This window comes from Physeter macrocephalus, chromosome 8, assembly GCF_002837175.3.
Source record: "Physeter macrocephalus isolate SW-GA chromosome 8, ASM283717v5, whole genome shotgun sequence".
NCBI classification, from domain to species: domain Eukaryota; kingdom Metazoa; phylum Chordata; class Mammalia; order Artiodactyla; family Physeteridae; genus Physeter; species Physeter macrocephalus.
Window position 1 is genome coordinate 93343851 of NC_041221.1, and position 14680 is coordinate 93358530.

Sequence of the window (14680 nt, forward strand, 5' to 3'; positions counted from 1 at the left end):
ACATGGCACCATTCCCTGGGGTGATCAGCCAGCTACTTGGTGGCAGGTTAATTACACTGGATCACCTCCATCATGAAAGGGGCAGCATTTCGTTCTTACTGGAATAGATACTTTCTCTGGATACAGACTGGCCGTCCCTGCACTCAATGTTTCTGCCAAATCTGCTATCCGTGGACTTACAGAAGGCTTTATCCACCATCATGATATTCCACACCACATTGTTTCTGATCAAGAAATTCACATTACAGCAAAAGAAGGGTGGCAATGGGCCCATGCTCATGGAACTCACTGGTCTTAACATGCTCCCCATGATCTTGAAGCAGCTAGTTTGACAAAATGGTGGACTGCCTTTTGAAGACTCAGTTACAGGGCCAGCTGGGTGGCAGAACCCTGCAGGGCTGGAACAAGATTCTCTAGAAGGCTGTATATACTCTGAATCAGTGTCCAATATATAGTGCTATTTCTCCCATAGCCAGAATTCACAGATCTAGAAATTAAGCGATGAAAATGGGAGTGGCACTACTCACTATTACCCCTAGTGAGCAAGGAAAGAAGGTCCATTCTCCTTATTCTTATTCAACATAGCATTGGATGTCTTAGCCAGTGCAAAAAAGCAAGACTGAAAAGGAAGAAATAAAACTGTCCAACTAGCAAATGACATGATGGTCTACATAGAAAACCCCAAGATCTACCAAGAAAACCCCAAGAACTAATAAGCGACTTCAGCAAAGTCACAGAATATAATATCAACACAGAATATTTCATTGTATTTCCAGAAACTATCAGGAAACATGTGACAATTGATATTAAAAACACAATACCAAGGGCTTTCCTAGTGGCGTAGTGGTTGAGAATTTGCCTGTCAATACAGAGGACATGGGTTTGAGCCCTGGTCTGGGAAGATCCCACATGCCGCGGAGCAACTGGGCCCGTGAGCCACAATTACTGAGCCTGCGCATCTGGAGCCTGTGCTCCGCAACAAGAGAGGCCGCGATAGTGAGAGGCCCGCGCACCACAATGAAGAGTGGCCCCCGCTTGCCACAACTAGAGAAAGCCCTCGCACAGAAACGAAGACCCAACACAGCCATAAATAACTAAACAAATAAATTTTAAAAATCTTTTAAAAAACCACAATACCATTTACAACCACTCTAAAAATTATAATAAAGGACTTCCCTGGTGGCGCAGTGGTTAAGAATCCGCCTGCCAATGCAGGGGACACGGGTTTGAGCCCTTGTCTGGTTAGATCCCACATGCTGCGGAGCAACTAAGTTCGTGTGCCACAACTACTGAGCCTGCGCTCTAGAGCCCGCGAGCCATAACTACTGAGCCCGGGTACCACAACTACTGAAGCCCACGTGCCTAGAGCCTATGCTCCACAACAAGAGAAGCCACCGCAAGGAGAAGTCCACACACTGCAACGAAGAGTAGCCCCCACTTGCCGCAACTAGAGAAAGACTGCAAGCAGCAATGAAGACCCAACGCAGCCAAAAATATATACATATATATAAAATAGGGCTTCCCTGGTGGCGCAGTGGTTGAGAGTCCGCCTGCCGATGCAGGGGACGCGGGTTCGTGCCCCGGTCCGGGAGGATCCCACGTGCCGCGGAGCGGCTGGGCCCGTGGGCCATGGCCGCTGAGCCTGCGCTCCGCGGCGGGATAGGCCACGGCGGTGAGAGGCCCGCGTACCACAAAAAACAAACAAACAAACAAAATAAGTATAAATCTAGTAACAAATGTGTAAGACTTACATGATGAAAATTACAAAGAGTCAATGAAGGAACTCAAATATCTAAATAAATGACAGACATTCCATGTTCATGGACTAGAAACCTCAATATAGTAAAGATGTCAATTCTCACATTCATCTATAGGTTTAAACACAATTCCTATCAAAATCTCAGTAAATTATCTTTTTGTGGTTATAGACAATTTTACTCTTAAAATTTACATGGAAAGGCAGAGGACCTAGAAAAGCCAAACAATTCTGAATAAGAAGGAAGTGGGAAGAATCATTCTAGTCAATTTTAAGACTTATCATTTAGTTCAGTAATCAAGAGAGTATGAATTAGAGAAGAGACAGACACAGATACATGGAACAAAATAGAGAACCCCAAAATAAGCCCACCGAAATATGTCCAATTTATTTTTGACAAAGGTGAAGAAGTAATTCAATAGCAGAAACACAGTCTTTTTCACAAACAGTGCTGGTGCAATTGGACATCAATAGGCAAAACAAACAAACAAACAAAAAACCTTGACCTAAATCTCATACCTTATATAAAAAGTAACTCAAAATGCATCATTAGTTTAAATGTAAAATCTAAACTATAAACCTTTTAGAAGAAAACATAAGAGAAGATCTTCATAAAGTAGGGCTAGGCAAAGAGTCCTTAGACATGACATCAAAACCATAATTCATAAAAAAAACCAAACTGATAAATTGGACTGTTTTAGGGACAAAGTTTTATTCAGTTTGTCAATTTGTTCTAAAATACACTTTACCATGCATTTGCCATTTTATCTTCTAATATTTTCAATTTGACTCCCTCATTAGTCATTTCAAGCTCATGTGTGCTAAGCATTGTATTCCTATTGTACCAATGAAGAAAAAGATGTAGAGAAGTTAAGCAATTTGTTCCATGGTGAGTGGGAAAAACATGAGTTTGAATCCAGACAGTTCTATATTTAGACCCTATCCATATTCTTTTAATGTCACTGTACTAACTCTAAAATCCAGAAAAATCCATCTGACCTCCTACATACTGCTTGTGGAAGTGTAAATTGGAACCACAACTTGAGAGATCAAATTTTCGCATTATCAAGTAAGGTTGAAGATGCATAAAAGCTATCTAAGTGGAAATCCAGCAAGTTTACTTAGCTGGAAACACACACGTTCCTTATCCTCCTTCCTAAATTAACCATTATTCTGAGTGTGCAAGTCATTCTCAGCAGCATACATACATGCAGTAAAACCATCCATAGAGTTGTCTATAACTGTCTCCAATTCCTCTCTTCCCATTCTCTACTGAAGTTCTCCAATACGACTTTCATTTCTGTCAATTCACTGAAAAGCTCTTTGTGAAGACCATCAATAACCTCTACACTGTCAAATCCAAAAGTAAATTCTCAGTCCTCATCGCAGCTGGTTTATAATCATTACTAAATTAATTACTCTCATTTTCTTCACTATGTGTTCAGGATCTCTCTCTTGCTCCTAGTTCTCAGCCTATCTTACTAGAAATTCACTTTAAGCCTCTTTGGCTAGTTCTTCCTCATTTTCCTGACCCCAAGATCGAGATGCCCCACAGTTCAATCTTCAGACCTTTCCTCTTTCTGGCTACAGTGACATCCCTGGTGATCTCAATTAGGATCATAACTTTAAATATTACCTCTATGCTAATGATTCCTAAAACTTTTATCTCCAACCCAAATGCCCTCCCAAACTCTACACTCAACTTCTCCAGCTTAATGTTTAAATGGCATCTCAGTTTAATATTTAATATGTTGAAAACTTAATGCTTGCTTTCCACCATCACCACCACAACCTGCTTTTCCTGCACTTTTCTTAATCTAACTTTTCTTAATCTCATAAAATATCCCTAGAGCTAATGCCACAAAGACAGAATACAGGATCATTATCCTAACCTAGTATGACATTTCAAACAACAAAAATATGGTAAGGGCACTAGTCTTGACTCAAGAGACCACTAGTGTTAGTTTTACCGTTAAATACATGACCTGGAATAAGAAAAGCATTAAGAATTCTTACATCTGTGAAATCACATGATTTTATGATTTATTTACTGAGTACATACTATATCTCAGACACTGAGGTAGTCACGGGATACAAATAATTACAAATAAATTAAGTACTGATATTCTTATTTTAGAATTGAAATGAATGTAAGGTCACCTAAATATTCCTATACCTTCATTAGGCACAATGAAAATATCCTGAAAAAGCAAATTAAGTATGTACCTTTGAGGGCTGTTGTCTTTTCTTTTTCATCTGGACCTCCCTGCTGGATGTGTGCCATGCTTATCCAAATTGGCAACAAAATTAAAGAGCTCAAGGAAATAGACATCAATCTTCAGAAGACAGTCTAGAATGAATGAAAGCAATAAATTAAGCTCTACTCAATCCTACCTACTCCATGAGAACGTCCTAGATCCTCCCAATTGAAATTAATCTCTCTATCCTGATTTCCCACTGCACTTTGTTGATGCCTATACCGCAGTACTTATCATAGCCTGCCTTGCATTATAGTTATTTATGTATTTGTCTGGGTCACCTAACAGATTACAAGCCCCAGGATAAAGGTATCAACTTTTTGTCATCTTGACGTCTCTCATATCACCAAACACAACACGTTATACACACAGACGCCTAATGCTGCTAAACTGAATTGAACTAAACTTACTATTTAGGTGTAGTTCCCTATCATCGAATGTTTTTAAAAATATCTCCATGTAGTTTCTAAGACTTGACATTTCTTTTAAAATAAACTGTCAGCATGTCATGTACAAGGTCAGAATATTTTTTTCCCGGGACATGCAGACAGGCAAAAGGAGAAAAATACTTAAGGTAGCCATAAATTACCTCTAGTATAATTCAAAATACAACTTTAAGGGAAAAAAATCAGCCCTTTAAAAAAAACAACTATGTCAAATTCTATGTCTGGAAGCCATACTCTATAAATGGCACTCCAGTAAACAATCGTACTGTAAAGTTACGATTTATTAAAATCTAATGCTGCTCTGTCTTGGCCAAAAGGAAGGCATTTAAACTATAAATAGTCAGTTTCTCCCAGGGTGCCCGCAAACAGGGAAAAAAAAACCAAAACACTATTCCTAAAGTTTAAAAGAAAAAAATGCAACACATACAGTGGAAAAAAATTAAATGAACTTAAAACAGTCAATCCATACTGTTAAGGAAATTACATAAAAACTGCCATAAACAAGATTGAATATTCCTCTGACTGATTTACTTACTACCCAAAAAGCAAACTTCAGTTTCCACTCAGAGGTATATTGTACAATTATCTTTAAAAACTGAGGCATTTTTATAATTAACAGAGTACAGCAGGAAATGCTTTAAAATAATAATAATAATACTTAATATTTTTAAACTATGAACATTCCCAGGGTCATAAATCAATGCTGCCCTTATCTCAATTCTAACTGTAGGTGGGGTAGTATAAGAGGAAGGGCCCTCTGGCTCTACTACTAACTAGCCATGTGTCCTTGAAAAATTATTTAACTTCTCTAAGCCTCACTTTCCACATATGTAAAATGTAAATGATAATCATGCTTCCCTCATGATGTTACAATGAGGTTAAATGTAGAACATTTAGTATAGTGCCTGATGCATAATTAAGTGTCCAACACATGTTGGTTTATATTTTTTAAATGTTGTAAATGCATCCTAGCTTCACTACTTAATAACAGCTCTGTGGCCAGGGACAGGTCACTTAATATCCAAAAATCTTCAGATTCCTCATTTATAAAGTGTAGCTCATATAACAGTGGTTGAGAAGTAACATTACAGAAGGTGTGTACAGCTGATCATTGCTATTACTAGTGGTATTACTGCTTCTCAATAATGTGAGGTTTTCTAACCTAGGAATAACTAAAATATGAGACTATTTTTGACTGGGAAAGCATTTTCACTTAGCATGGAAGTAGTTGTTGTTTTTCTTCTGTGAACAGGTAACTCAAAACTCTGTAAATTCTACATGGATGAAATATGTCTGTATTCCTTCAAGACACGTATTTTTGTCTATAGGGTGGGCAATGTGCAAGACACCAGGGTGCAATGGTGAGTAAAACACGGTCACGGCCCGGGTGGGGCTTACTCTCTCATGACCAAATGAAACTACCAAATTGCCACAAATAAAATATATGAGACCCAGACTGATCATTACAACACTGTTATTTTAAAAAGCAATATTTGTAAGGGTTATCTATTTACATTCAGGAATTAGTTTTATCTGTCAAGTCCCACAAGTTTGTGTACAAGTTTCACTGGCAACTCCTTATTATCTACCATCCTGTAGCAGAAATGAAATAGAAATGTTCATAATGATAGAGATTCCATACAGTGCTCTTTGCTAACAATTCCAAAACCAAATTAACTATCTATAGGAGACTTCTTGCATTTTTTTACTCTATCCCTCTGCCAATTCAGTTTTCTTCTAAATGTAAACTGTTAGGTTATTTTTCACTGGCCTCAAATTGTCTAATTTCTAAACAGAACAATTTATATTATTTCATTGTGATTGTTTCACTGAAGGTGAAATTATAAAATAGTTTTGATGCTAAAGTCTTTTTCAAGATTCATATTTTAAAATTCTGGGGATCTAATGTACAGCATGGTGACTAAAGTTAACAATATTGTGCTATATACTTGAAAGTTGCTAAGAGAGTAGGTCTTAAAAGTTCTCACCACAAAACAAAACAAAAAAAGTAACTGTGAGGTTATAGATGTGTTAACTAACCTTATTGTGGTAATCATTTTACAAAACATACATAAATCAAATCATCACATTATATGTCTTAAATGCACGTAATGTTATATGTCAATTATACCTCAATAAAACTTGAAAAAAAGCTCTAACTGATCTACAATGTTTAATAACACATTCCCCCTTTAAGACTTTGATCTTCCTGAGGACAGGTATCATGACTGTCCCTAGCACAATGTCTGATACATTGTGGAGCTCAATTGATATTTGTCAAATTCACAAATAAATGAGTAAGAGATATAGGGAAAAAATACAATTCACATTTTAAAGAATCATTTTCAAGACGCCCAAGATCAAATATCAATTAATAATCATTACACTTATTTTATACAAGACAACCCAAAAACACATGTTGCAATTCACTGAAGTGATGATATATATGTTAGGAGACTACTAACTACTATCTTTGACCCTAAACTTTATAGCAGCAGATACAAAGCAGGTAAGCATGAAGCAAGTTGCCTATCGCCTTCTTATTCACTGTTAGATTTTTATCTTCTTGAGTTATTTTCCTTGGCTGTGGCACAGCTGGTGAAACTAAATCAGGAACATTATAAATTCTCAATTTAGTTTTCCTCATAAAAATTCAGTTATAACATGCACGACCACAGATAAACACTACTGCAAATGCAGCCAGCAAGCCATTTGATACATTTGATGTATATATATATATTAATACGTGCACTCGACATAGTTTATTTAGTATTATCTGATGGAGGTTACGTTATAGGGAATAAAGTGGTGGCAGGTTTTTACTGATATGAACTGCGACACAGTTGACATGCTGTATACTTCATGATAACCACTGCTGTTTAAATATGGTTTCCTAGAAATGGTTACAATATAAACTAGATTCAAAACATCTCAGTTTGCGATTTCATTCTGCGAACTACACAAAGCAATTATCATATCTTCTTCCTTTCTATGGTTCCAACAGAGAATCCACTATGTATAAATAAAGCTATAAATAACTTGTCATGTGTAATCTTTATCCAGTGAGCATTTCAAAACATGAAACAGTAGAATATTTCTTATTTGCCCTATTTGCTCAAAATATGGCATGAGCACTTATAAAATGTACACAAAGATACACAGAAGCCTTAGTTTCCTACAACTGTTTGTTTTTAGGCAGGTATTAAATAAGACCTAGAGATAGATTATTTTGCAACAGAAGGCCTTTCCACCTCACATTCTGAATGTAATGATGAAAGTACAAAACATATCATAGGACGAGTAAAATTGGGTTAAGTCCCTGGGACCCCTGGAGCTGGTTTGGTCCCCCAAAGAATCTATGCTAAGTCAGGCTCTGAAATCCAGCTCATGAAAGCTTACTTGCAACCAAAAACACAGTAATTGAACCAGTACCAGAGATTTAAGAAGAACCAAAACATCTACCCAAATTACAGTTAAAATATGCATGTTACTCAGAAGTTCCTCATCAGCAAAGTTTAGTTCATAACAATCCTGGACAGTTTATAGTTCTGAGTCAATAGTGTGAAAAATGTATGTTTTGGAGAGAGAGTGTGTGTGATAGTGTGTGTGTGTGTGTGTGTGTGTGTGTGTGTGTGTGTGTGTGTACAGACATATGGGCACTGGGGAAGAGGCTAAAGAAGAATAAGGGCATCAGGCTGAAGAAGACATGGAAGACAAGGCCCAGGGTAATATGGGCTCTTAGTGCATAGAAAATGGTGGCTTCTACAGAGAATGTAATCTATATGTGGGTCAAGGTTTAGCTCAGAGTAGGAATATCTTGTTCCAATCCAAACACACCTAAAGTAATTCCTTAGTTTCTCAAGCAAAGTGATGTTTTAGGTTTGGGAGGAGAAATTCAGGTTTTTAGCCTCAATTCCACCACCTAGTGGCTGAGTGATCTTGAGAAAGTCACTTCTCTAACCTAAGTAATGGGAATAACAAAGAAAATAAGAGCACTTCCCTTTACCGGGTGATTACGAAGATCATACGAAAAAATGTAGACAAAAACATTTTACAAACTATAAATTCCTTTATAAATATTATTAATCCACATAACATTAGAAATAATTTGGTTCCAATTACTATGTGCTCAAATGCCAAAAAGGATATTCTCATCATCCACCTTATAGGTATGAGAAACTTTCAATGTGCATCATTTGGGTGAATTCTTAGAATAAACAATTAAGCGCCATAATAAGTACTTGTTGAGCTGACTTGGGTTTCTAAGACTATATTGAGCATAATTATAATGGAACTTAAATTAATTTTTAATATAATTTGTTTATATTCTTGTCTAATCTTATTAAAATGTTATGTCTGGAAAAGTTCAAGTATGTGAGTTCTACCTTCATTCAGATTAAAGTTGTGTCCAAAGAAGAACACTATTCCAACTATCTCCGAAATGCACACGTTACAAAGTCACCAAGTCCTTTCACATCCATTATCTTATTAGGTCACTGCCACAACTGGCTGATAGAGTCAAACTACTCAACTTCAACTAGGAAAATAATTCCAGTTTCTTTATCCTACAAAAGGTTTTCACTCTTGTGTACTAATTTATGTCATCAGGGAGTATTACAATCTGGAGTTCAGGCAAGTTGGAGGAAGTTGATTACATATATACAGACAAAAGCTGTCCACCAAAAATGTCTCAGCCCATTTGGTTTGCTATTCAGAATTAAGATTGATAAAAATTACTTCCCATCATAATAGAATACTCCTCAGCCATAAAAAAGAATGAAATATTGCCATTTGTAGCAACATGGATAGACCTACAGAGTATTATACTTAGTGAAGCAAGTTAGACAGAGAAAGACAAATATTATATGGTACCACTTATATGTGGAATCTAAAAAATAAAACAAATGAATTGATATACAAAACAGAAACAGACATAGAAAACAAATTTATAGTTACCAAAAGGGAAATGGAGGGGGGGGGGAGGATAAATTAGGAGTATGGGATTAACCAATACAAACTACTATACATAAAATAAATAAGTGACAAGGATTTACTGTATAGCATAGGAAACTATATTCAATATCTTGTAATAACCTTTAATGGAAAATAATCTGAAAAAAATATATATATATAACTGAATCATTTTGCTGCATGCCTGAAACTAACACAATATTGTAAATCAACTGTACTATAATAAAAAAATTTAATAAATCAATAAAAAATGTAATCCCTTAACTGGAAACAAACTGAAACAAACTACTCATCAAGTTTGTAACACAACTATTAAAAAAAAAAATTACTCCCCATCATTCCTCACAGTACTTTGGCAAATCAAGCATCTAAAAGAAAGAGTCAAAAGTTAAGGAATATCAAATACAAAGATTTTAGAAGAAACTAATATTGTACTACTGTGTCTTTTTAACAGGTTCTGGGCTTGGTAGTCATCTGGATAGGTTTCATATTGCTTTCTGGTTAGCAAAAAGACAGAAACTCAACAAAGCTAGAGTGAAAACCTTAGAATATCTGCAAGACAGTGCTAAAACTGAATCTAAGAAATTAAACATGGCTAAGACAATTATTTAGATAACTCTCAATTTTGAAGCCCCACAAAAGAAAAAATAATTTAAGTAGCCTTTTATGAAGTTTTCATAATATGGAACAGAAATAGCAGAGCTATGGCAGAGGACAAAATAATTCTCAAAAAGGAGATATGCTCAAAATTTTAGAAAAACAGAGTAAATCAAATAGTATCTTTTATAGGGGTCAAATTAAAATGTCATTAGTTACTTAAGAGACTCTATGGTAAACATGAACAATAAAATATAGCTAATATTATGAATGTACATACCTCCAGGCCAAATTGACCAAGCAGAAACTATCTTGATAAGATTTAAAAGTAGCCAATACCATGAAATAACAGTGATAACATATTTACAAAGCCTGAACCAAATATTCTCATTCCATAAATACTCTTACTAGCATCTGTGCTCAACTTTGTGAACTCAAAGTTCAACCTGAATTTTAAAATATAATATGCATGTTGTAGACACTAAGATGACCCACCCTCTGCCCCCACCATGCCCCTTCAAGGGGAACTTGCTGCTCAGTAGCAGGGAGTACACTCAGCAAACAGCCTGAAGCTGTTCACCACTTAAGGGTCAGCCTCAGATGCAGAGCACTGCCTCACTCAAGGTCATGCCTTTCCCAGGATGACTGACCCTCAGGAGCTGACTGAACCAAGTGGGGAACAAAGGCCCAGCCATTTCAGCCTGATGCAGGAGAAGCCTGACAGGCACTATTTGCTCCAGAGCTCGCTGCCAGGTTGGTTGAGGTTTTGTCAGGCCTGCATTTAGTTCAACTTCTCCCTTTGACTAATCCCGTTGTCTTCCTTGTTTTCACAAGTGTCGATCTCTAATAAACACCTTGCACTCCAAATTTTGTCTCAGCATCTGCTACTGAAAAATCCAAGGTGCAACAATGTACTTTTCTAAATGATTTTTCTGCAAATTAAACAAAAAAAATTCTGATGCTGAGACTTTATATATCCAGACTTTATATATCCAGAATATATAAAGAACACTAGCAACTCAACAATAAAAAGACAACCTAATTTTAAAAACTGACAAAGGATATGAATACACATCTCTCCAAAGAAGATACACAAATGACCAAAAAGCACAAAAAAGATATGCTCAGCATCATTAGTCATTATGAAAATGCAAATCAAAACCACAGTAAGATACCACTTCACACCCTATAGCATGGCTGTAAGCAACAAGAAAGAGAAAAACAAATGCTGGTGAGAATGTGGAGAAAATGGAACCCTCATCCATTGTCAGAAGGAATGTAAACTGGTGTAGCCACTCACGAAAACAGTTTGGCAGTTCCTCAAAATGTTAAACATAGATTTACCAAAAGACCCAGCAATTTCACTTCCAGCTACATACCTAAGAGAAATGAAAACACATGTCCAAACCAAAACTTACACATAAATGTTTACAGAAACATTATTCGTAATTGCCGAAAAGCAGAAACAACTTAAATGTCTATCAAGTGACAACTGGATACACAAAATGTGGTATTTATCCATATAACAGAATATTACTCACTAATTAAAAAAAAGAATGAAGTAGTGACATATGCTACAACACGAACGACAATGAAAACATGATAAACGAAAGAAAGACCACATAGCGTATGATTCCATTTATATGAAATGTCTAGAACAGGCAAATCCACTGAAACAGAAAGCAGATTAATAAACAGTTTTGGGGAGTTGGGGTGGGGGAGAGAATGAGAAGTGATTGCCAGTGGGTACTTAAGTTTCTTTTTGAGGTGATGATTCCGATAGTCCAAAAAAGATGTTCACATTGGAGCAGTATTCCTCACTTTGTATTAAGTGGCTCTCTCTCTCCCACCTCTTCTTTAAAGCTACCATGCCAAAGGTAGCACAGTCTCAAAAGGGAGGAGGCTTGACCATTTCATTCATTCTTCTCTTCTCCTTCCATGAAAACAAAATTGTTAAGTGGACTTCAGGCAGACTCACTTAAAGAACTTCTCTCTTCAAATGTCCCTATCATCCCTTCCACCAGAGCCAGGATGGCAACCATCTAGGCCTGCTCTATTGAGACATTAGGGGCAAATACATTATTTCCTAGGTATAAAAGGTGAACATTATATATAAAGTTTTTGTAAACCACAGTACTCTAGTCTAGCTTGTTCTAGTTCTGTGCATTGAGGATTCTCTGTTAATGATAATTTGCCTCCCTGGCCTGTCCCTATCCCTTACATACATCTTCCAGTGAGAATCTGGTCAGAGCACTGATTCACTTTGGTCATGATTTGTTCATTCTTCGGCCACACACCACCTAAGAGTATACCAATTTTACCCAATTTCTAATAAGGACTGAAATTTGGTAATAATTGCCTTATTATTATTATTATTATTGCAACTGATCCCATACATAATACTAACTTACTTCAAAGTTAGAAATGTACCACATACTATAGGGAAAAATAAAAATGAAGGAAAAACTTGAGCATATAATCAAGCAATTTATTCTAACGCCTGGTGAGCTATACTAATAACACCAGCAATAAAGTTTAATGGCAAAGTTAAGCTTTGTGGAGACCACAATTGTACTGCAAATAGGCATTTAAGTACCACTCATATCTAGTGTCTACTGACAGTGCACTCCTTATTGTTCATTTAAGGGGAAAATATCTGTGAAGCCTGACTTTACCTAAATGTGTTAACAACTGGGAATGTTATCACTTAAGTGCCTTCAGAATGAATGATTTTTTTTTTTTTTTGGCTTCTAGACTTTCCCAATTCTTTATGAAGTGATAATACTTTCTAGAATTTAATGTCTGTACCATATTTCAAAAATGACCACATCCTGAGACCAACAGGTGATGAACTCAGAAAGACTTGGGAAGACTCTCTATTGCTGTGATACTACAAATATCTGATGTTAAATAAAGAGAATTAGAAATGTGAAACTTCAAATCACCTTTCTAAACTACCGTATTAGTTACAGTGGCTATTTACTTTATACAGAAAACAATAAACACAATTCATATTGTGTAACTTGACTAAATTAACAAAGGATTTGAGGCAGCAAAATTCTCTTATTCCAAAACCAAAGAGCTTTGAACCCTCCTGGCTTCCACAAAATATTTTTCCCCCACTAAAACAACCATCACTTAGCCACAGTATTAATTACAGGAAGTTAACTCTGTGGCACTAAAGTTGTCAGCACAAGGACACTGTGTGGAATGGTAACCCATTTATATTATTAGACCTATGCTTAAACACAGTATGCCAGATGCCTTTCATTACTATTGTCTACATAAGGACAAAGTAATAGAATCCTTTCCTATGATCATGAGAGTAAAGAATTTTACAACTAGACTTTTTTTTCTTTATAATTTTTTATTGAACTATAGTTGATTTACAATGTAGTGTTCATTACTGCTGTACAGCAAAGGGATTCAGTTGTACATGTATATATACATTCTTTTCTTTATATATTCTTTTACATCATGGTTTACAGGTGCTTGTATTAGCAGCAGTTTGGCAGAATAGTTACGGTCCCAGATGCTAAAGCCTCGATTTGTTCAAACCCCAGCTCTGCCGCTTGCTAGCTGTGGAAGCCCCGTGCCTTAGTTTTCCCATCTCTATAAAGGACAAATAATAGCACCTACCTCATAGCATTGTAAGAATCGAATGAGTTCATGTGTGAACAGGGCTTAGCCATGCTGCATGGCCAATATTAGTATTTCTTTTTGTCATTTCTTTGTTGATTTTTATTTAACTATAACTTTATTGGAGTACAACTGCTTTAAAATAGTGTGTTAGTTTCTGCTTTATAACAAAGTGAATCAGTTATACATATACATATGTTCCCATAACTCTTCCTATGCGGCTGCTTCCCACTATCTATTTTACGTTTGGTAGTGTATATATATGTCCATGCCACTCTCTCACTTTTTCACAGCTTACCCTTCCCCCTCCCCAGATCCTCAAGTCCATTCTCTAGTAGCTCTGTGTCTTTATTCCCATCTTACCCCTAGTTTCTTCATGACCTTTTTTTTCCCTTAGATTCCATATATATGTGTTAGCATAAGGTATTTGTTTTTCTCTTTCTGACTTACTTCACTCTGTATGACAGACTCTAGGTCCAGCCACCTTACTACAAATAACTCAATTTCGTTTCTTTTTATGGCTGAGTAATATTCCATTGTATATATGTGCCACATCTTCTTTATCCATTCATCTGTTGATGGACACTTAGGTTGCTTCCATGTCCTGGCTACTGTAAATAGAGCTGCAATGAACATTTTGGTACCTGACTCTTTTTGAATTATGGTTTTCTCAGGGTATATGCCCAGTAGTGGGATTGCTGGGTCGTATGGTAATTCTATTTTTAGTTTTTGAATGAACCTCTATAATGTCCTCTATAGTGGCTGTATCAATTTACATTCCCACCAACAGTGCAAGAGGGTTCCCTTTTCTCCACACCCTCTCCAGCATTTATTGTTTCTAGATTTTTAGATGATGGCCACTCTGACCGGTGTGAGATGATATCTCATTGTATTTTTAATTTGCATTTCTCTAATGATTAATGATGTTGAGCATTATTTCATGTGTTTGTTGGCAATCTGTATATCTTTGGAGAAATGTCTATTTAGTTCTTCTGCCCATTTTTGGATTGTGT

The 14680-nt window shown here is 36.3% G+C and overlaps 1 protein-coding gene across 15 annotated transcripts in view; it reads right to left on the reverse strand.

Annotated features, from left to right (window-relative positions):
- The window catches only part of ARB2A (ARB2 cotranscriptional regulator A), a 447123-nt gene that overhangs the window by 405777 nt on the left and 26666 nt on the right, over window positions 1–14680 (reverse strand). For 13 of the 15 annotated variants that reach the window (XM_055086673.1, XM_055086672.1, XM_055086681.1 and 10 more), the window contains exon 2: window positions 3983–4106. The exons of the other annotated variants lie outside the window; for them this stretch is intronic. In XM_055086673.1, the coding sequence (XP_054942648.1) occupies window positions 3983–4088 (106 nt within the window). In that variant the 5' untranslated portion in view covers window positions 4089–4106. The remainder of the gene's footprint in view (window positions 1–3982; window positions 4107–14680) is intronic. 15 annotated transcript variants of the gene reach the window in all.